This window comes from Triturus cristatus, chromosome 4_1 (assembly GCF_964204655.1).
Source record: "Triturus cristatus chromosome 4_1, aTriCri1.1, whole genome shotgun sequence".
Lineage (NCBI taxonomy): Eukaryota > Metazoa > Chordata > Amphibia > Caudata > Salamandridae > Triturus > Triturus cristatus.
Window position 1 is genome coordinate 1228760332 of NC_140585.1, and position 27845 is coordinate 1228788176.

The 27845-nt window shown below is 49.5% G+C and overlaps 1 protein-coding gene across 4 annotated transcripts in view; it reads left to right on the forward strand.

The window, feature by feature from the left end:
• Positions 1 to 27845, forward strand: part of R3HDM2 (R3H domain containing 2) — a 761481-nt gene that overhangs the window by 347291 nt on the left and 386345 nt on the right. For all 4 annotated transcript variants that reach the window (XM_085654624.1, XM_085654627.1, XM_085654622.1 and 1 more), the window contains 3 exons: positions 663 to 746; positions 1725 to 1851; positions 2838 to 2916. In XM_085654624.1, coding sequence (XP_085510750.1) covers positions 663 to 746; positions 1725 to 1851; positions 2838 to 2916 — 290 coding nt within the window. The remainder of the gene's footprint in view (positions 1 to 662; positions 747 to 1724; positions 1852 to 2837; positions 2917 to 27845) is intronic.

Sequence of the window (27845 nt, forward strand, 5' to 3'; positions counted from 1 at the left end):
GCCCCCGGCCCCCCACAGGTGGGTGGTGGAGAGCCTGGCTAAAAGGGCCAATCCTTGATAGGTTGGATGCAGGAACCCCCACTGCAAAGGCTGTGCACATATTTGTTGGGGGGTGGGGTGTTGGATGTTGGATGTTATTGGGCAACCATTGCTGTGCACAGCTGGCTGTTCTTGACATGGGTTGGCCACCTTGGGTAGGTCTGGCTCAGTGCCTGGTTTGAAGGCCTGGTGCTATGAGGTTTGACCGCCTAAGGTGGTTTGGGTGCAAAACCTGGGTTTGGGCCGTGCCTTGCGACCAACCACCCCTGCAAACAGTCAAAGGTTATGTGCAACATGGGTTGACCCTTCAGTGGAGGGTGTTGTGCATGCTTGCACAACCTATGCTATGCTTGGCTAAAGGCAATTTAGGGTAGGGGTTCACCACCCCTGAAAGGTTGAGAAAAAGGTCTGGCTCTAGGTCAGGCTCCGCGCGAGCCCGCCTTGTGCACAGCTCTAGCCCATGCACAGTTTCTATACTACCCTGCTGATAGGGGGCTGTTAAAGATGTTTTCTCTCAATTCTATCATTCATTTCGCCACTGCAGTAAGACCCATGTTGCCTTCCATGGATTCAGTGACTTGTTAAATTTAGATGTGTTTTCTTCCATTCTCTTTGCTTTTTAGTCCAACTCCAAGCTAAAGCTTGTTCGAAGCCTTGCGGTGTGTGACGAGTCGGGCTACTTTGTGGATGACCATTTGGAAACACAGGTAGGTCATTTGTCTCTTCCCCCCCCCCCCCCCTCTGTGCCCTTCTGTGACTGGTTGCATGACCATAGCAAATGGAAGATTTTAATGACTTAACGGGTCCACCTTAGCTCGGCATCGCAGGTAGATTACCTGCTGCCATGTTTATTAGCTGTGGTGGGCTGCACCTTTTATTTAGGCATTCACTGATGCAGGTTTTCCTGTACAGGTGCATACATATGATGGTATGGAGTCCTAGGCCACTAACAATTATGTCCTTAATCTCCCGACCCAGTGTTGCCTTGATCAGGCATTTTAATTTGAAAGTGTTATGCCTTGGTCTGTCTTTTGATTCTGGTCAAACACCTTTTGCTCTTCTGGGGTGGTCTGATAAACATTAGCTGCTGAGGTAAAATGCTCAAACACTATTGTAACAGAATAGGAGGAGCTATACAAGTTCAATTATGGTACAATGAAATGCTTTTCTATGGCTAAAGGCTTACACCACAAGAACAGCCCCCTAAAGCAAATTGCAGTCTAGTCTTATATTTTTAGAGATGTCAACAATCCCTACATTCCTTCAGTGCTAGGGAGGAGCATACTCTATAACTCACCTTTGTGAGGTGTTACCCGGAACTCTTATCATTCACTTGTAGGACGAAACATGTACTGCTTCTACATTCTGTATCTATAAAAGGAGTATTGGTATGGAGAGGGCTGTCCTTGATTTTCTGTGCTTAGTATTCTTGGAACATATCTGATCTTTTTTTACTTCTTGCTTTTGCTACATCTAGAAGGTGCTCAGAGGTTGACTCAGTGGCCTGTGACACCACAAAAGTGTACTGTCTTTAGAAATAAGATTGTAAAAGATGGATGAAGGGAAAGCATACCTTAGTAACTGTATTCCTGTTTTGCGATGAAGCGAAATATTGGACATTTTCATGTGATTTGCTATGTTTGTGCCTGAAACGTCTCACTGCCATATTAATACTCTTTTTAAAGGAAATTATTCAGCTGCATATAAGCTGTCCATCTGATAAAGAAGACGAGAAGTCATCCAAAGATACCTCTGAAAAAGAAGAAAAGGAGAGAAATAATGATAAAGGCCCCAAGAAAATGTTGTCGCGGGGTAAGCAAACTTTACAGTACATGCCTAGCAACAGTTTTGTAATCAATCCTATGAACAAAGTAGTTTCAGGCTGGTGTTTGATATTGTGCCAGACGGCCGCTGACATCACAGTAGTTGCCTGGTATGAAAGTAAGCCTTGTGTCTGGTCACCCTCTTGACACTGCAGCAGGCTTCTTGACCTAACAGTAGGCCTTTGACATCACAGTGGACCTTTGTGATATCATCTTGGAGTGAACTTTGACAATATCACTTTAGAGCTGGGCGTGAAGTCTGATAAGGTCTGTGCTCTGGGTTCAGCGGCCTCGCCTGCGAGCTGGGCTTGCTTCCTTACTTGGAGCTTTACAGATTATATGCTGTAAGGAACCTTCTTACCCTTAAGCAGTTAACTTCAGGACTTGCCATCTGCTTTCAGTTGTAAGTAGACTTCACTACTGCCGCTTTTATCTGTCTTGTACAGTTATGCATGCAGCTGGGTGTCCATCACAGCCCCATATTCTAAGCTGAGTTTTATACACTTTTATTGAGCAGCTGGTCCTGAATCCAAATGACTATGCAGATCCGACTGTAATAGGTTGAGAGGTCAGGTTGCCAATAAAGTGATTAAATGCTTTTAAACACACTAATAGACAGGAATCATTATAACGTGCTTGTTAGGTTGGAGGAGTATTGATTTCTCGAGTTGGTTTCCAATAGTACAGATTGAGAGTGTTGGACTAAACCCATGCCGGTGTTTGCTTTCAGCATCTTTTTCATGATTAGTTATATGGATTCTGTGTGGTGGTGATCTCATATAAGGTTAGAGTGCTTTCGTATAGCGAGGGGACTCTAGGAGATGCAGGCGTTAGTATTAGGGACAATAATCTAACGTTATCTTGTTAGTGTTTTTGCAGCATGGAGACCTCAGTCAGTGCATGGTCTGTAATCTGTACATAGAGGTATATCATATATGCAATTATTTACTAACTAAACTTTTTTTCCCTCTTCAGATTCTAGCCAAGAGTACACAGATTCCACTGGGATTGACGTACATGAATTTTTAGTAAATACACTGAAAAATAACCCACGGTAGGTGGCATCTTCTGTTTTTGTCTGAATGCAAGTATGTGTTTAGTTGCGGTAGAGCAATTGGGCAGCTGACAGAGGATGGATGCTTGCTCCCACCACCCATTTCTTACTTCCCATTTCCTATGTGGGGCTTCTGCTCCGCTTAAGGTTTGAAAAAGTCAGTGCTTCATATGGAGATATGAGCTGGTGGAACAGAATATCTGTTGTAGATAAATCGGCATACATGAAATAGTGTTGTGTCCTGCATATTGTTTACTTCAGTGAAATTTATTCTTTACATATGGGCAGTATTGTAGAATTTTTCAGGTCTGGGCTTTTTTGCCAAATGTCCACTTTAAAAGCACTTCAATGGAATATGGATTGGATATAGTCTTAATTTCTATTTCTTGTGAACATTATTCATTGCAGAAGCAGAGAGCTCACCAAGTTTTATTTTTAAGGGAATGGTTGAGGTAAACTGATATGTGAGGTGTGAAGGAATGAACTATCCTGGATTGAGATCATTTATGGAAATGTAGTGTATTGATTACATTACTGCGATTCTGAATTTGGGAGCTTTAGAATTTGAAAGGCACACTTAAAAGGGTTTGTAGTATTCCCCCTCTCTCCAGTTTAAGGGAAATGGACCTTCCAGATGGGCGAATATAAAGATTCACAAGACCTCTGAGGAGGATCATGGTCTGTGCCACTGGAGTCAAGCTATCCTGGCTGATGACGGCTGATAGCCAGAAACCGGTCCTAGGATGCTTGATTCTGGTCCAGGGAAGACATGGCTTGGCAGTTCGGGCTGGACTGTACCCATGAGGCACAGGGTCAAGACCGATTTGCATATGGCCATGTCTGAACTGGGGTGGCGTAGTGGGCAAAAGAACGATGGATTTAACCCAGATCTCTTGACTGGGGGAGAATGTCTGCATTGTCAGCATTCCGTCCATCATTTGTTTGTTGTAACGCTTTTTGCCCTAAGTGGGATGGGTATGCCCAGACGTGGGTCCCGTGCTCACTACGCCAATGGAGTCAAGCTATCCTGGCTGATGACGGCTGATAGCCAGAAACCGGTCCTAGGATGCTTGATTCTGGTCCAGGGAAGACATGGCTTGGCAGTTCGGGCTGGACTGTTCCCATGAGGCACAGGGTCAAGACCGATTTGCATATGACCATGTCTGAACTGGGGTGGCGTAGTGGGCAAAAGAACGATGGATTTAACCCAGATCTCTTGACTGGGGGAGAATGTCTGCATTGTCAGCATTCCGTCCATCATTTGTTTGTTGTAACGCTGTGGTAAGCAATAGTTATGTCGGCAGTTGTGGCAGTGCAGTAGTTTATGGGACATCTGTTGCACTATACCTGACCAATGAGTTCACAAGGTGACCTCCAGTCCAGTTGTGAAGAACTACGAGAGGCAGCTAAAGCAGCATACCATGTCTGGGACTTAGCAATATCTCTGCACTACTCTAAACCGTTGATCTTTTCACAGTCCTTTCCGTATCCAAAAGACATGACCGCAGAGATGTGGTCCAGTGACCCTAAGGAAGGAGTAGATACATTTGCCTAAAGGCCTCTAGTATGAAACTTAGTAGTTACCAACTGCAGCCTGTACATGTTTGTTGAGGGTGTAGACCAGTGATAATCCAAGTATGACCCGAGGGCCAGCTGCGGCCCCCCTGACCTTCACATGCGGCCCCCGGGTTAAAAGCAGCACTGGGCTGCGGTTTCCTTCTGAGCACTAACATTCAGCAAGATGTTAAATTAATGGGGAAGCCTTTATTTACAAGCTATCTGAAGTTAAGTAAAATATTCTAATAAAGTATCCTGCAACATTTAACTACCCATAAAGCCCCACTCCCATCCTGCTGCCATCGAAGTGGCCCTCAGGCTCACCACAGACCACACTTTGTGGCCCCTCTGAAAACGTTTGAGTAGCTATGATGTAGACTGACCCTTTCCCCTGCTCCCTACGATCGCTTACTAATAGTGCTTCATATGGCGAGGATGCGATTGAAATAATCGTACTGTTGACCTGTGTCCAGCTGCTGCTTGGATCCAATATTTATCTTTAGTCTTTTCAGGTAACCTTGTGTCCTATGCCAAGTACCTAATATCAGAAGATTGCAAACCGCTACAGCGTGACTTGGTTACCTCTGACCTAAGAACACAGTTGTCCATTCGTGCCATTTTGCTAGTACTGCAGGCCTTGATAATGGGTGATATGAACACCTCACTTTCAACAGTAAGAGAAACTGTATGTAGCTTTGAATTGTTCCACACTGGGACACAACACACACCTTGAAGCCCATGATCATGTTTAACAGGACCAACTGTAACTCATGTGAGCCCCCAAGTGTTGTAAATACTGGCCATGTCCATGGTTTATGAATGATCTGATGTGCAATCCTGAGCACAATAGTCCTATTGGTCCTACACTTCGTTAGGGAGAGGTTATAGAAATAGCTGACCTAAAAAATGCTACAGTTGGGTAGTAAGTTTTCATCCAGTCCTAGTGACTTAACAGTTTAGCCCATATTAAAAGGTCCTGTATAGATTGCATCCAAAGATGGTGGTGCTGTAACCATTGTGAGCATTAATAGAAAAACATTTTGGAGTGGCTCAGTTCTAAGATGAACAAAGCCTTCCCTTTTATCCTTTTAAGCTACATGTGGTTGGATGCCAGAAATGTCTTAAAATGTCCAGTGCAGATTTGGATTCTGACTTTAGGGTAGCTGTAACTGCTGCATATGCATTATTTGCGCTTGTGGAATTGTGCTTAAGAAAGATTGTCGCTAAAGCTCTCTGTCAATGAAGCAACTTTGAGAGGAGAGCAGCTAATACTCAACATGCTGCTTACTGTCCGTAAGAGCACATGTGATTCTTTGTCCATTATGTGTCATAACATAGCTTTTATGTTCTGGACCTCGCATCTGCTTCCACCAAGTGGTGGAAAACTGGAGATAGTTGACTGCTTTTGGAAAAATAAGAGTCCATATTTATCTGCGACCACCATGCAACACACATAATCTGCCCCTGAGTTCTCAAGGTTTTGTTGTCTTTATCCAAGAACTATGGACTAAGGGTACTTAGTCTCCATTACTTTCTTGACTGCGAAGGCTGTTTAACTGGACACCTAATAAAGTGGAAAGGGTCATGTTGTCGGGGTGAAGCCCTGGTCACCATCCATAATGCTGCTTTTTGCAGAACATCTGTGCTTCAGATCATTGTATGTTTGAGTGCTTCATTTGTTCATTATGCACACACGCTCACATTTCACATAACACTTAAATGCCGTATCATACACTTCGAGAGAATCCTGCCGTCCTGTGATGTGACTATTCTGTGCATGAGGGAGAGGCTTTCTTTGTTGTGGCAGTTGCTGTAATTGTTTTTTGTGTGAAGAAGTGTTCTCCCCTGCTGCCTGTACTGTTCATATTTGGTTGCGAGGGATGTTTGCACTAATTAGTAATTTGTTCTGTTTGCACCATGTGCTACTGTGTATCATATGCTTTTCACTCTCCTGCCATCTAGTGTTTAACCTGAACGTTACAAGAAGTTGTTTGAAGTAGAAGTTTCGGTTTCGATTGGACTGGTGATACCTCTACAAACCCCACAATGCACCAGGACTAAGACTCCACCTTAGAATGTTTTTTCCACCATTTGGTAAAAACAAACTTTTCAAAGCTCCTGGACTGTCACGCTACAGAAGGCAATGGTTCGAGCCCATGACTGGAATCACTTTTTGCAAAACCCATGAAGACTGCATGACCGCTTAACTCTTTGGAATCAAACTTAATCAGAAGATAAATAGGCCAATTCATATGCGAATAACTGGTGGAGTGTGAATTTATATAGAACTATCCTTTCAAATGTTGCCATAAATATAACAACATATTCCTGTGGTCAGATCAACATAGAGGCTGCAACCTTTGCTTCCCGGTCAACATGAAGAATCAAACTAGTCCGCCTACCAGGCCTTAAACACAAAAAGCCAATCTGTTACAGTAGAGAATGTTGGTGATCGCGCTACAGAATGCAGCACCCGGTCTCTCTTGAGCAATCTGCTCATTTGGCCATTGAAAACCTCAAAGAAACATACTCTGACCTAAAGCCAGTCCACTTTGGTATTCCTGGAGGCCATAGAAAGTCGAGTCCGCAGCGCTTGTCCTCGGAGTACTCTCCTTTCAGAAAAGATTTATCTAGAAGGTTCCCAGTAAAGCCCACATCCAGGGCCCAGACTGTACGTAGGGTTCCACTACCCACAAACTCGAGCAAAGCTTTATCTCCCAGGCAGAAATGGCTTTGAGCAAGCCATGCTTTCAGACATGAGCCAAATCCCCAGCAAGTCTTGAAAGACCTTACTGACCATTGTTCCGGAGCCATCACTCCTGCAAAAGAGTTTCTTGGTTCTGGAGAAGCCTCGATGCCAAGAGACCCATTTTGGCATTGAGATATGGAAATATCTGCCTTGGAAATTAGGTGGGTGCCAAAGTTGCTTTGAAACCGGCCTTTACACAGAGTGAGCTCACGCCATTAGAGTAGCAGGGAGGGTAACCTTTTAGTCCGAGAAATATATGCAAAAAGAATGGAAGGGAGAAATTGAAGGAAAGACACCTCAGCTTCACAAATGTCAAACCCGAAAGACAAGGAGGAGGCAGGGCAAGAGATGCAAAACAAATTTAAAAACAAAAAAAAAACTCTCACCCTCTGTGTGTGGCATGCGTTACCGTTGAGTCCAATGCCTGTCTCCTCTGGTAATGCTAGGCTTGCACAATCCTACTTTTGGATAAAGCACTTTGATGATAGTTGTAACGATGTAGGTGGGATCTTGGAAATTGTTTTAAAATAGCCTGCAGGTGAACCCGAACAATCTTTACTCATAGGGCACTTTTGGCAGATTCAAAACGTAGGGGGACGGTGCAGGGAGACTCTTGACTCTGGCATCCTCTATCGAATATGTTTCTGCTGGTCACGCTCCGCTCAAAAGATCTGGCTTTTATTAGGTCCATACCAATCCCTTTAGATTTTCAGATTATCAGTGTACTAGCAATGCTGTTGCCCTAGTCGTGTGTAAGCCACTCTCACATACAGTCTATACACACATAGTTACATCACTGATCACTTCTGACTTGTTGCATCTTAGATAGCCTGGGTTTTATCAGGTGTCCAAATTTTAGGAGTGGGCTAAGTTCGCCCCATAGGATATTACAGGCATGCGATGCCCGTGTTACACTTACTCCAAGGCAACGTCCAACAAGACCACCTACTTGGAGTCCTGAAACACCTGTAAATAGTTTCAATGTAGAATTCCTAGCAGTGGGCCTCCTCCTAGTCTTTCATATTTGTCATCAGAAAAAATTTCACCCATCCTGTCACAAGGCGCATTCTGGTGTTTCCCTTGCAATAGACACCATTTAGTCATCTACATCCAAATAAGAGAAGGCTCACATTTTAAGAGACTTCTCAGAAGAACTTCCCTATCCCAAAGAAACAAGAGAACAGGGTGTTCGAGGCATATGAGCTGCGGATTATACACTGTGCATAGATCGCCATCTGGTGTTGGGCCTGGATGTTTGCAGTTTGTTTTTCCTCTTGGAAAGTCTTTGGGAGTCACGAGGTCGGTGACTCCTCCTCTGGTTAGTATTCCGCATGGGCTTCGGCTCCATCCTCAGATTGTTTTTTTCCACCATCGGGCTCGGATGTAATACTTCGCGCTCCGGTTCCGAACTTCCCAGTTCACCGATCGATGCACAAATCCTCACTCATCGAGCTTCTTCAAAGATCTAAAGCATCTTACTCATCTTCTCTTCGGCACTTCTTCGATTCCGGTGGTCGACGGCGGCCTTCGGGCCTATTCCGGCCTCGGCTGATGGAAAGAACTCCCTTCAAGAAGTGCCCTCGATGTGGGTCCAAGTTTCCCCACACCGATCTCCATGAGGTGTGCAACCTCTGCCTCTCCCCAGAACACGAGGCCCGAGACTGTCCTGCCTGCAAGTCTTTTCGCTCAAAAAAGACCATTCGAGATCGACGGGCTAGACGCAACATGGCGCACTCCTCGACCTCCGCTCCAGTCGACATCTTCGGGGACGACGTCGAAGCTCCGGGACAGCAGGACATAGAACAGGAGGACGACGACCTCTTCAGCGCTTCCGAGGCCGACGACTCAGATGTGGAGGACATCATCCCGGCGCAGCAGGTCGTGAGTACAATTCCCCCTCCCACGCCGATACCGAAAAAGGCTTCGGTCACACCTTCGCCTCCGGGCCTAGGCAAGACCAAGGACACTGCTTCTCACACCCCACCTTTGGGCCCGGTAAAGAAGCCTTCCGGCAGCTCGGGCTCGAGCCAGCCGGCCACCGGTGCCGAGAAACACCCTTCGGCACCGAGGAAAAAATCGGCCTCCACCTCCACACCGAACCCAGCACCGAAGTCTTCGGGCCGAAACCTGCTCCTCCGGCGCCGACCAAACATCACAAGACCCTCGGCACCGACACTCCCGTGCCGAGACCTTCTTCGGCACCGACCAAAAAAACGGAGGTTCCCAGGAAGCACGGCTTTGACAAACCTAAAAAGCCGTCGGCCCCGAAACCTTCGGCGCCGGCCGAACAACCAGTGTCACAGGAGCTCTTCACACCGGATCCTTTGCAAAAAACCCTCACCAAGGATCCAAAGACCGGACACTTGACATTGTCTTCAAAAAAGAGACACTTGGACAAGCCGGCTCCACCTCCAACTCCAAAGAGAAAGGACATTGCTACCTCTCCTTTCAGGGTGCCTTCCCCACCTCCTCTACCTCCTCCACCTCATCGTTCCCCCACCTTGTCTCCTGTCCCAGACGATTTGGAGGACCCTTACTATGATCCAGCAGATGTGCCACAAGATCCCACCCCTACTGGATCTCCAGACCCATGGGATGATTATAACAATCCGGATATCCCAGATGTCCCACAGGATGACCTTTATCCATCTAGGCCATCCCCTCCTGAAGATTCCTTGGGTTTTCACCATTTGTTACAACGGGCGGCACACTACCACGGGGTGGAGTTACATACCGACCCAGTGGAGGAGGACTTCCTCCTAGACACCTTTGACGATACACATAGGTCCACTGCCATTCTACCTATGTTAAAAGGCGTAATTAAACATGCCCCTGAGGTTTTTAAAGACCCAGTCAGGCCCAGGGTCCTAAACCCTCGGATAGAGAAGAAATACAAAGCCGCCCCTACAGACCCTTCTTACATTAAAGGCCCTGCACCATTAGATTCCCTAGGGGTATCCACAGCCAGGAAGCGCTCAAACTCTCAGGCGTCAGGCGAGGCGCCCCCACCTGACAAAGAGTCCAAGCTCTTAGACGCGTCAGGGAAGCGCACTGCGTCACAAGCGGCCAATATATGGCGTATTGCCAATACGCAAGCACTGTTGGCCCGATACGACAGGGCGCGTTATGATGAGCTAGAGACCATCATGCACCATCTCCCTGAAAAGTACAAGACTAGGGCTAATGAACTTATTCAAGAGGGAAAACCAATATCCAATACCTCGATACGATGTGCCCTAGATGCAGCAGATACAGCCTCCAGGGCCATAAACACCAGTGTCCTTCTCCGTCGCCACGCCTGGCTCAGGGTTTCAGGGTTTAAACCAGAGGTTCAAGCCTCTATATTAAATCACCCATTCGACCAAGATCATCTATTTGGCCCTAAAGTAGATGAAGCCCTGGAAAAAATGAAAAAAGATACAGACACGGCGAAATCTATGGGAGCCATACAAACGCAGACTCCCAGGTGCTCCTTTCGCCGTTCTTCTTTTCGGGGCACGGGCAGAGGCTACTCCTCGGACACTGCATCCACATCCTATAAATCCCCTCCTCAATCTACCTTCACGAAGGGTTATCAAAGCGGCGGATACAGAGGCAATAATAACGGCAGAGGCAAAACAAATACCGCCCGCTCTGCCACACCTCCTGCCCAATGACTTTCCCCCGCTCCCTCCAGACCATTCCACTCCGGTCGGTGGCAAACTACAACATTTTCTTCACGTCTGGGAGACAATCACCTCAGACAGATGGGTGACACAAATTATTCAGTCAGGGTATTGCCTGCAATTAACATCTACACCCCCCAACATTCCCATTCCACCCAGGCACCGCCCTATGTCGCAAGAACATACTGCGCTACTAACACAAGAGGTGATCTCCCTCCTGCAAAAAGGAGCAATAGAGCAGGTCCCCATAAATCAACAAAATTTAGGGGTCTACTCCCTCTACTTTCTAATTCCAAAGACGGACGAGACCCTACGACCTATCTTAGATCTCAGACCTCTAAACACCTACATTCATTCAGACCATTTTCACATGGTAACCCTCCAACAGGTTCTTCCACTTCTCTCCCAGAACGATTTTCTCACCACTCTGGACTTGAAAGACGCGTACTTTCACATCCCAGTACACCAGTCTCACAGAAAGTACCTCACGTTTGTGGTAGACGGACAACACTACCAGGTCAAGGTGCTCCCGTTCGGGGTAACAGCACCATGGGTTTTCACTAAGTGCCTGGCATTAGTGGCTGCACACCCCAGACGACAGCACATTCACGTCTTCCCCTATCTGGACGATTGGCTGATAAAAGCCACGTCCTACCAACAGTGTGTGCAACATACCGCCGCTACGGTCCAACTACTTCACCAGCTAGGTTTCATGGTAAACCATCAAAAATCCCACCTGGTACCATCACACACAAAACAATATCTCGGTGCCACCATAGACACCTCAAAAGCCATAGCATATCCCAATCCTGCCAGGATTGCAAAAATACAGGCGCTGCGTCAAAAAATCCTATCTCAACACTCTCTCCCAGCAAGAGTGTTTATGCAGCTCATAGGGATGATGGCCTCTTGCATCTTTATAGTGCCCCATGCAAGACTCCAAATGCGTCCACTCCAAGAGTGCTTGGCGCGCCAGTGGAACCAGGCCCAGGGACAACTGACAGATCTGGTGTTGGTAGACGGTCGCACCCATCGCTCTCTGCAGTGGTGGAACACCACAAACCTTTCCAGAGGTCGAACGTTCCTGGACCCGGTCCCACAAATAATCCTAACGGCAGATGCATCGCTCTCCGGCTGGGGAGCTCATCTGTTACATCTCACAGCACAGGGCACATGGACGCTGCAACAGAAGTTACTCCACATAAACCATCTGGAGTTACTGGCGATCTTCCTCGCCCTAAAATCCTTCCGGGCGCAGATTTCAGGCAAGGCAGTCCTCATTCGCACAGACAACATGACTGCCATGTACTACATTCAAAAACAGGGCGGCACACACTCTCCACAGCTCTCTGTTAGCACAGAGCATATGGAGATGGGCAATTCCACAAAAGATTTTTCTCCTAGCCCAACACGTCCCAGGAGTACAAAACACCGTGGCAGATCTGCTGAGCAGACAGACACAGCACATCCACGAGTGGGAACTTCACCCACAGGTTCTTCACCCGTTCTTTCAGAAGTGGGGGCATCCACACATAGACCTATTCGCCACCCACGAAAACAAAAAATGCCCAAGCTTCGCCGCCAGATATCCACACCCATTGTCCGAAGGCAATGCGATATGGATGAACTGGTCAAATAAATTTGCATACGCTTTTCCACCTCTCCCACTAATTCCATTAGTGGTGCGGAAGCTACAGCAGCATTCCCTAACTCTGATCCTAGTGGCTCCAACATGGGCCAGACAACCGTTGTACACCACACTGCTGGAACTCTCGGTAGTACCACACCACAAGCTACGCCTCTCCCCATGCCTCCTAACCCAGAACCATGGAGAGATCAGGCACCCGGACCCAGCTCAACTCAACCTTGCGATCTGGCTCCTGAGGTCCTAGAAAAGTGAGAGGTGCTGCCTGTTTTGTAAATAGGCAGCACCTCTCACTTTTCAAAGTGCCTGCCATCAAAGCCTTTATGGAAGGCCTCAAAAGAGTAATTCCACCCAGAGTGCCACCCTCACCTGTTTGGAACTTGAATATAGTCCTCACATGGTTAATGGGACCCCCTTTCGAACCATTACATAAGTGCGAGCTGCAATTCCTCACATGGAAAACAGCTTTTCTAGTGGCCATCACTTCCCTCAGAAGAGTTAGTGAAATAAAAGCACTCACTATACAGGAACCTTTTCTTCAGATGCATCACAACAAGGTTGTACTCCGCACCAATCCCAAATTTCTACCCAAAGTCATTTCTCCATTCCATCTTAACCAGTCAGTAGAATTACCAGTCTTTTTCTCGCAACACCAAACCGTTGCGGAAAGAGCCTTACACACACTGGATGTTAAAAGGGCTTTACTTTACTACATCCAGAGAACACAACCTTTCAGGAAAACCAAACAGCTATTTGTTTCCTTCTCCCCACCACACAAGGGCAACCCAATTTCCAAATCAGGGATAGCTAGGTGGATTGTAAAATGCATACAGATTTGCTACCACAAAGCAAAACGAACGCTATCGGTTCCCCCTAAAGCCCACTCTACAAGGAAGATAGGGGCTTCTATGACTTTCCTAGGGAACATACCACTAGATGACATCTGCAAAGCAGCGACATGGTCAACACCACACACCTTCACAAAACATTACTGTGTAGATGTGCAAACCAAGCAACAAGCTAGTGTGGGCCAAGCTGTACTAAAAACACTGTTTCAGACAACTGCAATGGATGCCGGTGGTCGCCGCTAGGGTTGGGTACTGCTATATAATCTATGCACAGTGTATAATCTGCAGCTCATATGCCTCGAACGGAATATGCTATTTACCAGTATACATCTGTTCTTGGCATGTAAAGCTGCAGATCTATACATGCCCACCCGCCTCCCCGGCTACCGGTATCCGTACCAGTCTTATCTTATTTGGATACAATACACATGGGTTTCTTTACTGTTACTACTACGCTCCATCTTTCCCTGCTGGCGAAAAACAATCTGAGGATGGAGCCGAAGCCCATGCGCAATACTAACCAGAGGAGGAGTCACCGACCTCGTGACTCCCAAAGACTTTCCAAGAGGAAAAACAAACTGCAAACATCTGGGCCCAACACCAGATGGCGATCTATGCACAGTGTATAGATCTGCAGCTCTACATGCCAAGAACAGATGCGTACTGGTAAGTAGCATATTCCTTAACCAACAGCAAATTACCAGAAGCTTCCCCTTTCGAGACTTTGAAGAAATAATCTACTTGTTTGCAATCTCCCAAATGAACCAAAATTTGCTGCCACGGGACCTCATGAAAGCACATATATCAAACAGAATCAAAATATTTAATGAATAAAACCGTCCATAAAAGTATTATGAGGGAACCCAAGAGTGTACCTTCATATACAACATGAATAAAACAATCAACAAAACATCACATATAAATAAATCAATGATGCATCACATGTCAAGAAAAACAATACATCACAAGAAATCAAAAACACAGGGAGGAAAAGTGTCTAGAAAACTCCAGTCTGTTTTTCAAACGAGTTACACTCCTACTGAATGTCATTGGGTATATTTGAATCTGTTGCATATGCTCAATGACATATAGTAATCCAAGCACTGTGGGTCTTGTTTGTAAAATCCATTGACTCGACTCGTTTCGGTGGTCTTAAATGGGATATACCATCTTCTTCAGGACAAATGTACTCACTTCTCCCCTATGAATAACTTACAAAAACATATTAACACAACCTCTTAAACATACATAAATCAGACGTCTTTAAATATACAATAAGAAACCTCTAAAACAACACTAAGTATATGTGCACTGCTTCGTGTCATAAAACATGGTTGTGGCACGAATACACTCACTGATGCATCATCTCACCCTCATCCAACCAGTGTCTTTAGAGTCTAAAATCCATTCATCCATGTACTGACCATATCATAACGCTCAAAAGGGTGGATACAATTGTTACCTTTCTTATTAAGAAAACCAGCCACATATAATCGTGGGTCAAGACAGGAACACAATGTTTCAGTCTTTTAACAAGAAATACATTTTGTACCTAAGGTGACAAAAAAGACCCAGTGATCCTATTAACGTGATCGTCCAAAGGTATTATAAGCATACCACTAAGTCAGACCTCATTATAATGAGGCTATAAACCTCAAACAATCGCCAGACACAGTGTTGATGATAACAAATCACATTCGGAACTGTCAGGACTTGGAAATTATGTCCGTAGCAGATACATCAAAAGGTATTCTATAACCAAAAGCGAAGAACCTATAAAAGTAATTAAAACCCTGTGTATATCTGCTTGTATACAAACAAAAACACAGTGAGTTGTTTTGCCTCATTAGATCTTTAGTACACCATGGGCGTCCAATCCAATATACATCCAGTAAATAAATGGCCTTACCAAAAAGGAGGGCTAGATTGCCTCCTCCTAAATAGTGTATATCCTGGATGTATGGCAGGTTGGCAGAATATCTTTTTTTTTTGATAATCAATTTTATTGAGATAAAATCACACCAAAACAGTACATTGGTAGCAGAATCAAATACATCAAGACGAGACTCGACAGCCACACAACTAGGGACAAAGGAGCATAAGGCATACAGGGTAAAGTAATGCACGTAAGTGACACGAAGCCTACACATTCACAACCCTCTTAGGGAACCAGGTTGAACCACTTGCCCCACACCTGGAAAAGTTCAAGACAGCCACGGGCTTCAAAGAGGGATTCCTCTTGGGTCCCACACTTGTCCACCCCCCGTTTACACAGCCTGACAATAGGGGGCTGGGCCTGAGACCAGAGTGCCGCAATGTCCCGCTTCGCCACCGCCGTGCCGAGCGCTTATCTGTTCGGGAACCATCCAGGTCACCAGACACCCCCAGAAGCAAGCGCACTGGGTCATGTGGAACTTCCCACCCCAGGGTCAGTGTAAGTTCCAACTCCACCCCTGCCCAAAACGCCGCCAGGACCGGACATAGCCAGACCATATGGTAGAAGTCTGCTGGAGCATGATCGCATCGTGCGCAATTGGGGGAGGACCGCAGGCGTGGCCCGAAGAAAAGCGCAGGAGTAAGGTACACCACATGCAAATAATAGAGTTGGACTAACCTCAAGTTAGAGGAGGTCGTCAACGTTTTAGGAGCCATAAGGGCGTCTCTCCAGTCCGCATCCTCCAAGGGGCCCAACCACCCCTCCCAACGGCCACGCAGGGTGTCTAACGAAGCAGGACCGTTATTCACCAAAGAGTGGTAGATCCGAGACACCCCACCTGTGCCCAAATTCCCCATCATCACTTAGGCTTCCAAAGGGCTGAATTCCAGGAGAGAGAAGGGGAGACGGAATGTGTACGCGTAGCGCATGTGAGTTGCAGGTATTTGTATATTTGGGAGGGGTGGAAGGAGAAGCGCTGCTGCAAGTCCTCAAAGGATCTGATATGGTCCCCCACCCATAGGTCGCCGAGAAGCGAGATCCCAATGTTGTCCCAGCGATTAAAGTCCGACAGCAACAAGGTCTCCCGTAGCCACGTACCACACCACAGAGGCGTCTGTCTCGTGAGTTTCCGGTCCCACTTCGTGTGGCGCAACGCCGTGCGCCAAGCCAGGAAAACTGTCCTGGTGACCGGGGTATAGGAGCGCTATATAAGTAAGCCTAGAGTTGAGTGAACTCCATCGAGCGAAGTTCCACCTGGTATGCCGGGCCGGACCAGCCGCCCGCGAACCAATCGTGGCCAGGTAGTACAGGTGGAGATTGGTGACTCCCATACCCCCGTCGTAGGGAGGTATACGGCAATGCGCCAGAGACATACGTGGTCGACCCCCCCCGCCAGAGAAACCGGGTAAGGATACCATCAAGTTCCCGGAAACAGCTCGTCGGAAGCTGGAGGGAGACGTTTTGGAAAATATATAAGAACCGGGGAAGTACCATCATTTTAACGAGGGCACTCCTGCCCAAGGGATTGAGCAGGAGGACTGCCACTTCCGAAGGTCCGCCTTTGTCTTGTTAATCAGAGGCATAATATTTAAGGCCCATTCGAGTTCTGGGAGGAGGGCGATCCATATACCCAAATATTTGAAGAACAGCCTGCGCAGAGGGATATTCTAGTTTGCCAATCAAAGCAATCCCGTACTGGATGAAGAGGCACCAGGGTGGATTTTGCCGGATTGAGCCGCAGACCCGAGACACGCTCAAATGCGGAAAGGACCGACAGACAACACGGGCCAGAACTCTCCGGCTCCGCCAGAAAGAGAACATCGTCCGCGTAGAGAGCGATCTTTTCGACCCGATATGGGTCCCAAGCCCACCCACTGATACCAGAGTTTTGGCGTACAAGAGTTGCCAAGGGCTCCATCGCCAGCGCAAACAAGAGCGGTGAGAGTGGGCATCCCTGGCGTGTGCCCCTCCGGATGGGAAATGTCTCAGAGCACCCCATTGATCAGGACCCTCGCCGTGGGACTGGAGTAAAGGACTCGGACAAGGCGCTGGAACGGAAGGCCGAACCCTATCAGCTCCAACACGTCCTCCAAATATCCCCAAGCGACCGTATCGAACGCTTTCTTGAAATCAAGGAGAAGCAGGGCCAGGTACGGGGAGAGGAGGTGGCGCCGCGTAAGAGCGAGATGGAGGCGACGTATGCAGTGCCGAGTGCCTCGAGCGGGCATGAAACCACTCTGATCCGGGTGGACCAGGGTGTGTAAGTGGGGACGCACCCGCTGAGCCAGCATGGTAGCAAAGATTTTCACCCCGGTATTGATGAGGGAAATGGGGCGATAATCCGCACAGGCAAGGGAGGGCGGGCGGGCGTGTCTTTGGGAGAACCACTATGGTGGCCACGTCTGTCTCGGGGGGGGGGGAGGTTTGAAGGATCCCGTGTTCACCACATGCTGGTACAGCGCCATCAAATGGGGGATCAGGAGGTCTCTGTATGTTGCGTAATATTCTTGCGGGTACCCATCTGGCCCAGGCGTCCTGCCCGAGTGTAAGACTGAAATGGCCCCATGGATCTCCTCCGGGGAAGGGGGAAGATCTAGGATCCCGGAAATGTCCTGGGGGAGGCGGAACAGCTGGGTCCCGGTCTCCGACATCACCGCCGCCAGAGAGTCTGTAGGAGGCCGGCCGCATACAGCTTGGCATAGTACCCTGCAAAAGCCTGAGCAATGGCCCTCAAGGTAAAATGGTGACGGCTGGTTGCATCGCAGACCTCTGGGATGACGCGGTCCGCCTTGGAGTACGAGATTAAATTATGAAGCAATTTGCCATTTTTGTCACCCCAGCCGTACACCCGCGCCACCGATGAACGCCAACGCATTTTGGCTGAATCCAAGGAAACCTGACGAATTTCTTCTCGTATTAGAACAAGTTGCCGGGAGGTGTCAGGAGTATCAGCATTGGCCTGGGTCTCCTCCATCAGTGCCGCACGGGCCTCCAGCTGCACTAGGCGGGTGGCCTGAGCCGCGCGACGTGCATGGTTCAAGCCTCTTGCCACCCCCCGCAGCGTCGCCTTGCCAGCCTCCCATAACGTGGCCGGCGAGGCGACCGAGCTGTGTTTAATCCGGAAGTATTGCCGCAGCTCCCGTTCGAGAGCCTCGACTAAGTCCTTGTCCTGCAAGAACCAAGCGTTCGTACGGACGCCCCCAAGTTGAGTCCCGAGACGAATGGAGATCGGGGAGTGATCCGAGATGCCACGCAGTAGAAAATCCGCCCCGACACCAATTGGCAGTCTGTGGCTGGTACCAAGAACCGATCAATACGAGAGTGGGTGCTATGAGCAGCCGCGGTGTGGGGTATATTGTTCCCGGCGAGGATTCCACAGCCTCCAAGCGTCCCAGAGACCCAGGGCGGAGGACCAATCAGAGCGTCGCTTAGCGGAGGAGAGGCGGGACGCAGAGGCAGTGCCTGACACGTCTCCTGGTGGGTGCATGACCGCGTTAAAATCGCTCCTGAGATCTGCCAACCCAGGCGGGAAGGAGGAAAAAAGGTGTCGGAGGGTGGATGGCAGCGTGGAGGGTGGACGGCATCGTGGCGGGTGGAACATATACACTCAGGAGATTAATAAGGTGCCCCTCGATCTTGCCGGACAGGGCCACATAGCGGCCTTGTGTATCCGTCTCAGCTCGTGTCAAGAAAGTGAAGACCTTTGCGGAACAGTATGGCCACCCCCCTGGAACCCCGCGAGAAGCCCGAATGGCAAACCCTGTCAAACCCATAGAGGGCGAGGAAGGTGCAGTGGGTGCCCAGCAGGTGCGTCTCTTGCAGGAATAGGATATCCCGGCCCTGACGGTGGGCGCTACGGAGGACAGCAGTGCGCTTAATGCGATCTAAGAGGCCATTGACGTTCCAGGATAAGATGTGGAGGGGTCTACCCAGGACGGACATCATTAAGGTGGACAATGTGGGTATAGGGCTGCGCAGATGGGGACAGAGCTCCACTGGAGTGGACTAGCCCAAGGTGGGGGAAGAACCACCCAGCCGAGCGAGGCCTCTTTCCCCGCCGGACACCCAAATACTCGGGGAAGTGCCGTAGGGGACCTGGGATGGCAGCCTGTAGCCGGCCGAAAACCATAAACATGTGGAGGGGTATCGAAGAAGAAGGTCTTATCCTGGAAGACGACCCGGAGGTGGGCCGGGAAGAGGAGACCGTACCGAAGACCCAGGTCACGAAGTTTCCGTTTCACTTCGTCGTAGGTGCGCCGTTGGGCCTGCACCTCCCTGGTATAGTCCGGGAACACCATAATTTTGTTGTTTTGAAAGAGCAGTGGCCCCTGCAACCTCGCCGCCATTAAGATAGCGTCCCGGTCTCGAAAAATGAAGATCCTCATGATGATGGGTTGCGGTGGGGCCCCGGGCGTGTGACAAGGAGCCAGAGAGCGGTGGGCGCGCTCAACCGCAAACCAAGGAGAGAGGAGGTACTTGGGCATCCAGGATCGCACCCAGGTCTCCATGAATGTATCCGCCCTACCCTGTTCGGCCCCCTCTGGAAATCCAGCCAGGCGCAGGTTGTTCCTCCGCGCTCTGTTTTCCGCATCCTCAGCCTGGCGGTGGAGCTCAGAAGTCCGGTTCTGAAGCTGAGCCACATGGGTCTTGAGCTGGGCTAGGTCGTCCTAAGCTGTGGAAATACGCGACTCCGCTTCCGTAATCCGGGCCGTGGCTTTCCGGAGATCTTGGCGAATGAGGGCCACGTCAACCCGTACCTCACCAATCTTGCTCTCGACGGAAGCCTGGGAAGCTCCGATGGCCTGTAGGATGGTGTCCTGGTCACCCCCAGCAGGAGTGGGGGGGCGCCGCAGGTCCCTCTCGCTTGTAGTATACCGGTCCATTGTGGCTTGGGTTGGCTGGGCAACCACCTGCGTGGTACGGACTCTACCCATTGTCACCAGTGGGGAGTGTCGTCTGAACAGATCAGGAGAAAGGGCGCAGTTGGAAGACCAGCAGGAGGAGGAGATCAACACCCAGATCGTCGGTACTCAAGTCCGGGTGCTCTCCAGTCTTCCTGAGCCGACCCTCCACACGGAGCCACGGCCCGCGACTGCCGGAATGGCGAGGAGACACCAACTGCAGGAAGAACTCCGACTCAAGACAGAAGACGCTGGGCCGGAGACACAAGGGCCAACACCCCCAGCCAGCAAACACGAAGGGCCCCTCCCAGGGAACCGTGACACCAGAAGGCAAGGGAGGCAGCAAGTAGAGGGGGGGGGGAGCGGGGCAGTGCCACAACCACCCCACCTGCCACCCGACTGTTATGGCTGAAACCAGCCCCGCACGCCGGCGAGCAGCCTCCAAGTACACAAGGCAAACCAGATGCCCCCAAGGGCCAGATGCCCCGGCCAGCCCGGAGCGACAGCGGTGGGTGCATGGAGTCCAGTGGGAGAGGGGTCAGGCAGGTCCAAGGCCTCCCACAGCCGACAGGCACAAGGGCACCCCCTGGGGCAAGGCGCGCTACGGGGGCCCGAAGCAGCAGAACCATCACTCCACCCGACACAGTGGCTGATCACTGCCCCTCCACAGTCTGGGGGGCATGGCCCCACCAGGCACCAGCACCCCGGAAGGTCCGCAGCATGAAGGGATCCCCACTCCACCACCAGTCCGAGTCAAGAGGGAAGGTATGGCGAAGCAGCCAAAGATAGAGCCCCCCTCAGGTCCACAGGCACAGGGGAGCGCCCCCAGAGAAGAAGCGTGGGGCACGGGAGGGAGGGAGAACACCTAGGCCCCCCACCACCACCTGCCACCCGACACAGTGACCCCCCGCCCCACTCACCAGCAGTCTAAGTCTGCAAATGGCACCAGGCGTTGGCCCCTCCACGAATCCAGGGACCAGGGCAGATGAGGGGAAGATCACCCGCAGCCCCAGCAGGCCTCTGTAAGGGCCCCGCCAGGCCCACGGTGCTCCCGAGGCTCGGACGCCTCCACCAATCCGGCGCGGCAGGCCGGGAGCGGGTCCGGCCAGATGAAGGGGACCACAGCCCCAGAAGGCCGCAGGGAAGCACCTATCTACTCCTCCAGAGGTTCCTGCGCAAAGGACTCACTCCGCAGGTGCTATGAATCGCGCCACCAGCGCCAGTCGGCGAGAGCACTGCCCGGCAGTCGAGGAACCACCATCCGCCTCCACCGCAGGGCCACCCAAAGAGATTTGGGGGTAAGCCCTCCAGAGCCGCAGGCCGCTCCCGCGACCTGAATGCCGGGACACTCCCGGCGGCTGCTGCACTCCGCCTCCTGTGTTGCCACGAGAGTTGATGGGCTGTCACCGGAGCTCCAACCGCCACCACGCCAGCAAGAGATCTTTCCAGGAAACTCTGGCACCCCCAGCAGTTTCATTTTTTTGTCTGATATTTGCCGGATTTTTTCCCCTTGGTTTGATTCTCTTCTATGGTCTTTCGTTTTATGCAAATTGTTGCCCTAATTATCATCCTGTCCTCTGACTTACTGCAAACTGTACAGCATTGCCGTTACCCATGTACTGTATCTCTCTAATTTCATTTCATACGATTAATTTAATTTCTAATGATATTAACCAATCACGAATGCTGTCGTAATATGTAAATTATGTCACCCACCCTCGGTGCTTTCTTCGAGACGGCCATGTCACTATGCTGTTTCCTTCCTTCATGTCCCACCCCCGCTTCCCCCTTCTCTCCCTCCCCTCCCACCCCCCTGCTTTCTAATTTTTCTGTAATCTCTCCTTCGTAGTAAATTTTCTCACGCTACCTCCCAGTCCCCCTGGGGAACCTATTACTCGCTCCTACGTTCTAGTTGTTTTCCCCTATTCGCGCTCGTCACCACCCTCACGTGACCCGGTTGGATTCTATTTCCGGCCATACCAGGCCTTACACTGTAGACGCTTTGCTTGCTCCAGACGCTGTCCGGACTGATGCAGACACCCATAATCCTTACGGAGCGGGTAGAAATTTTGGACTCATCCCTGCCCTGCCAATTCTTTCCTCCGGTAAGACCGCAGTGCACTTTTTCCCTCCTCGTCTGACAGCCCTTACCTCCCCTAGCCTCAATTGCACTAATATTCCATTACTTTCTCTCCCTTCCCTTCCAGAGTGCTGCCCTCCTCCTGCACGCTCGTTCCCTTAGATGTTGGACGTTCCATTATCGGTAAGTCCTTGTAGCCGTCTCGATGTCCCCTGTATTCAGCCTCCCTTTCTCGACAGTTATTACCTTTCACTCCTTCCTTCCCAGACCACATCTCGGATATTGATCACCTCTTCAAGCCATCCCGCCTTACGGTTTCCAGATGTGTAGGATTCACCCTCTGGTATTTCCCTTCCCTCCCCCGCATCGATTGCCGCCAGGTATTACTTTGTGCTCCTCCCTTTCCTTTTTTTCCCCTCTAATTCATTTGCTTCTCTGGGTCTGAATCCTATTGATTTTCCCTCCATTTCTTCTTGATTCTTTAGAGCACTCTAATTGAATCGTGTTACCATCGTCCTGATGATGACCTCAAGTTAGAGCGGTCGAAACGCCGTCTACCCCCCCCCCCCAACGCCAATTGCGGCATGTTAAATGGTCACTCACAAATGATGAAATTGTTTGTGAATGTAAATAATTTTGTTTGACCTCCAGCGATCACCTTACTGCTTGCGCCGCCTCACGTTGTTCTTTCACCACATGTCACTGCTCCGTTCATTCACTATAACACTTCCAGTGCACATTTGGTTGTTATGGTTACTGCAATTTAGTTGTATTTCTGTGCTTCTATATGCAAAAATAACAACCTTTCCACTCTCCATTGGTCTCCCTTGTTCCTTCCTGTGCTATGTGATTGAATCTCCTTTGAACAGTCCCCCCACGTGATATACCTGTTGAGACGTTGTTTTATTATTGCCATAATTACCCGGTCTCAATTGGGTATTCGGTGACAAGGCAGACAACGCGCTGGAGCGCTTTAAGGACTCTTGGGCTCCGGCCAGGTCCTTGGGCCTCTCCACCACCTGCCCTGCACAGTGTGCTTTTCACCCCTTTCGTGGCTACGGAAGGGGTGCCCCGCCACATCCTGCCCAGAGCCACAAGCCGGCGCAAGCTGTTCAGTCCCTGCATGGCCAGGGGAACCACCGCCGTGGTGGTTCTGGGGGGCCAGCGGCCGGGCCAGTCCACCACAGCCCCCTCTACAGCAGCCTCCAAACCCTCCTAGTCCGACCTTTCAGGGCCACCAATCACCACTGGGCAGCAGGATTCGCCATCACCTCCCCCACTGGCGCACCATCACGTCGGACAGGTGGGTTTTGCAAATAGTCCGAAGTGGCTACTCCCTTTCCTTCAAGACTACCCCTCCATCCATGCCACCACAGTACCATCGCATGTCTGGGGATCATCTGGCCCTTCTCCAGCAGGAGGTTTTGACACTCTCGGCCAAGGGCGCCATCGAGCGCGTTCCTGTCCCAGAAGTTGGTCGTGGTTGCTATTCCCACGACTTTCTGGTGCCCAAGAAGGACAAAGGCCTGCGTCCTATCTTGGACCTCAGGAACGTCAAGCGCTTCCTCCCGAAGGAGAAGTTCAAAATGTTGACGCTAGCTGAGGTCCTGTCTGCCCTTGACCCTGGAGACTGAATGTTAGCGTTGGACTTGCAGGATGCTTATTTTCACATCCCCATCCTGCCGGCCCACCGGCGTTGCCTGCAGGTCACAGTAGCCCACGAGCACTTCCAGGGGTTCCAGTCTTCCCTATCTCAACGATTGGCTGTTGAAGGCGGGCTCACCCCAGGCAGTTGTCTCCCACCTCCATGCTACGGCCAACCTCCTGCATTTGCTGGGTTTCTCTGTCAACGTGCCAAAGTCACACCTCACTCCCTCTCAGAAGCGCCTCTTTATCGGAGCGGTTTGGACACCACCCAGTTTCGGGTTTATCCTCCCGAACAGGGAGTCTGGGATATTCGAGCTATGTTCACGGACAACACCACTGCCATGTGATGCTGCAAGAAACAGGGCGGGTTAGGTTGTGGACCCTGTGTCAAGAGGCATTCATTCCCTGGAACATCAGGGCATATCCCTGGTGGTTCAACACCTGGCAGGTTCACTAAACGCCAGGGCGGACGAACTCAGGTGCATGATGGATCACGAATCGCGTCTTCACTCGGAAGTGGCGCACGGTCTCTTTCAGCGGTGGGACGAGCCTTGGTTAGGTCTTGCCACCGAAGAGAACGCGCAATGTCAGCAGTTCTGCACATTGAAATTTACCAGGCAGCACTCGCTAGGTGATGCTTTTCGTTGCAAGTGGAGTTGCGGTCTTCTATATGCCTTTCCACGTATACCACTTTCTGCCCAGAGTGCTGAAGATCAAGCGCGACCGGGCCCAAGTCATTCTTGTGGCTCCGGATTGGGCAAAAGGAGTCTGGTAACCCGAGCTATTGCACATGGCCATCGATCCTCCGTTACGACTGCCTCTTCGGGAGAATCTTCTGTCGCAGCAGCAGGGGACGGTCCTCCACCGACCCTGTCCAGCCTCCACCTCCTTGTGTGCAGATTGAGCGGCAACAGTTGACAGCTTTCGACTTTCCTCCCGAAGTCTGTGATGTTATCTTGGCAGCCAGGCGTCTTTCCACTAAGACGGTATACGCCTGCAGATGGAATACATTTGTGGCATGGTGCGCGGCAAAGGCTGTGGATCCCCTTTACGCCCCTCTTTCTGAGGTTCTCTTGTTCCTTCTTTCTTTGGCTCAGCTGGGCGATGCTCTGGGCACTCTTAAGGGCTATCTCTCAGACATTATAGCCTTTCTTAGGCTTCCCGGTCAGCCTTCTCTTTTCAAGTCCCCTGTTGTAAATCGCTTCCTTAAGGGCATTACTCATCTCTTTCCTCCTGTTCTCTTCATAATGTCTTGAACTTGCATATCTTATGTGCGCTCCCTTTGAGCCGCTACATAACTGTCCTCTCAGGCTTCAGACTTTGAAAACTGCCTTTCTGGTGGCCATCACCTCTGCACGCAAGGTGAGTGAGCTCCAAGCTCTTTCTTCCAAGCCTCCCTTTCTGGCTGTTCATCTAGACAAGGTCCTTCTCAGAACTAGACCTTCCTTTCTTCCCAAGGTGGTTACTTCTTTCCACATTGGTCAAACCATCACTTTGCCCACCTTCTTTCTGCCTCTGCATCCTTCAAAGGAGGAAGAGAGGCTCCACAGTCTGGATCTAAAACGTGCGCTTTGCTTCTATTTGGATCGCACCAAACAATTCCTGGTGGATGACAAGCTCTTTGTTGGCTATGTAGGTGTCAGGAAAGGTTGGGCCGTGTACAAACTGACCATCTCCTGGTGGGTTGTTTTGTGCATCAAAGCTTGCTATTCTTTGACAAAGAAGGATCCTCCAGTGGGACTGCGTGCCCATTCCACCAGGGTGATGGCAGCTACCACTGCTTTCGGACGTGGAGTCTCCCTTACTGACCTCTGTTAGGCAGCTACATGGGCATCGTTGCACACGTTTACAAAACACTACTGCCTGGACAGCCAAGTCTGGAGAGACCGCTTTTTTGGCCGTTCTGTTCTCCAGGACTTTCTGGTGTGAATTTGGTTTGCAGACCCACCTCCAGGGTTGGTATTGCTGGGGTATCTATTCTAAGGTAAGAAATATACAACAAATTGTCTCTTTCAGATGAACAAGTTACTTACCTTTTGGTAACAATATATCTGTAAGAGACATAGATTAGTTATAGATTCCTTACCGCCCCACCTATCCTCCCCGTTCTGCGAACTGACTTCTAGGGTTAAGGATTTCCTTTCAGGGCCCTAGTTTTGTGCACTAGTGGTCAGTGTCTTGCATGGCTGTGCGTTTCTGGCGTGGAATGTTGTGTAAAAGAACTGTTGTCAGCGTGCGAGGGCGGCGTCTAAGTAGCTACTGCGACGTCATCGCAGTGACCACAACGCCAATGATTAACGCCAAGCCGACCAACGCCACCTTGCGACGCACAAGGGTACTGCTGATGAAAAATTCTCCGGATCCAGTCTGATGCGTGGGGGTAATTCTAAGTTAAGGAATCTATAACTAATCTACGTCTCTTACAGATATATCGTGACTGAAGGTAAGTAACTCGTTCTTCACATTCCATCCTCAGCCGCCGTGTGGGATAAGTCTGACAATGGGGTCGATGACCATGTGCGTTATTGCCAAGCGAAGGAATCACAGTACATTGTGACTCTAAATACTTGTTTAAAGAAAAACAACTTGCACTCATCCGGCCCAACACTATGCCAGGAGTATGCACAGCATGTGAATCTGAATTACGACATGCCATGAACAGATTCCTACAGGGTAAGTAACATTTTCCTTTTGGTAGACAATCTATTTGCCTGCAGATTTCTCACTGACCCTCCCAACATCCCATCTTGTGGACAAAATCCTTCCTAACTTTTGCCAAGTTTATTATGCACTAAACAAATATTCAAGTTTCTGGCTTGAATACACCCCAACAATTGCGGCAAAAAATAGAGCAGAAAGGACATTAGGGCATTGGTCCAGAGACTTTGACTCCAATGATGTCCTCTCGACTAAATATTTGATGTCATGGCGGAGTCAGCTCCACCTGCCGGCACCACAGAACTGTTGCAAAACCTTTCCTGATCCAGAGTGCATCTAGAATGTTCAAAGGTGAGGAATCTGCAGGTCGATAGAGCATTCACCAGAAAGTAAATTTTCTTAGTGATACAGAACTTGAGCAAGTTCTGGACACAATAGCTTCTAAAGCATAAGCTTCAGATAAGATTGCTCTTAAAATCCCAATTAATTTTTTTTACATTAGAGTACCTCCTCCGTCAGGCTGACCGATTTCCATCTCTTTTTAGGTCCTTGGCATGATTTTCTTCTTACAACAAGTGCTAGACTCCACTAGAGCCCCATGTAGACATGGTTCGAGATAAATGGTGCCAGGAGATTGGTAGCAAAGTTTAAAGCTGTGCTAGCTAGCTTTTTGATGGCATCCCACCAGAAAGTATACATTCTTCGATTCCATATATGTTCTTGCCCTAGAAAATAGATTTAACAGTAGCTATGTCTATAGCTAGCTCTGTGTAGCCACACACCATGTATGGTATTTACTTACAATTAGGTTTTCTTAATTATATAACATTTCCTTGCTTTCTTAATGGAAAGTTTGAGTTCTGTTAAGGAAATGTAAGCAAAAATTACACATCATGCTGCTTTATTGCAACTCAAGCACTTTGACAATCTCATATTCCCAAACTAAATCTCGAAAGGGAAAAAAACTAAATTTCACGGAATCATACAATGGTAATTGGGAAGGTTCACCAGTTGCAGGCCCCAGTACGATTTTCTACTGTTGTGAAATCCCTCTTTTATTTAAGAGATCAGCACCAGTATATGTTACTGAAGACCAACCTACTCCAGCTTCGGATCCGTGCCGGCCAGGGAAACTAGGTACAACCAGCATCACCAGCGATATGAGGTATTCCAAATGCACAAATCAAAACAAAATGCCATATTAATCAAAATCAATAACAGGTGCAGCAATGTATGCAGTCAA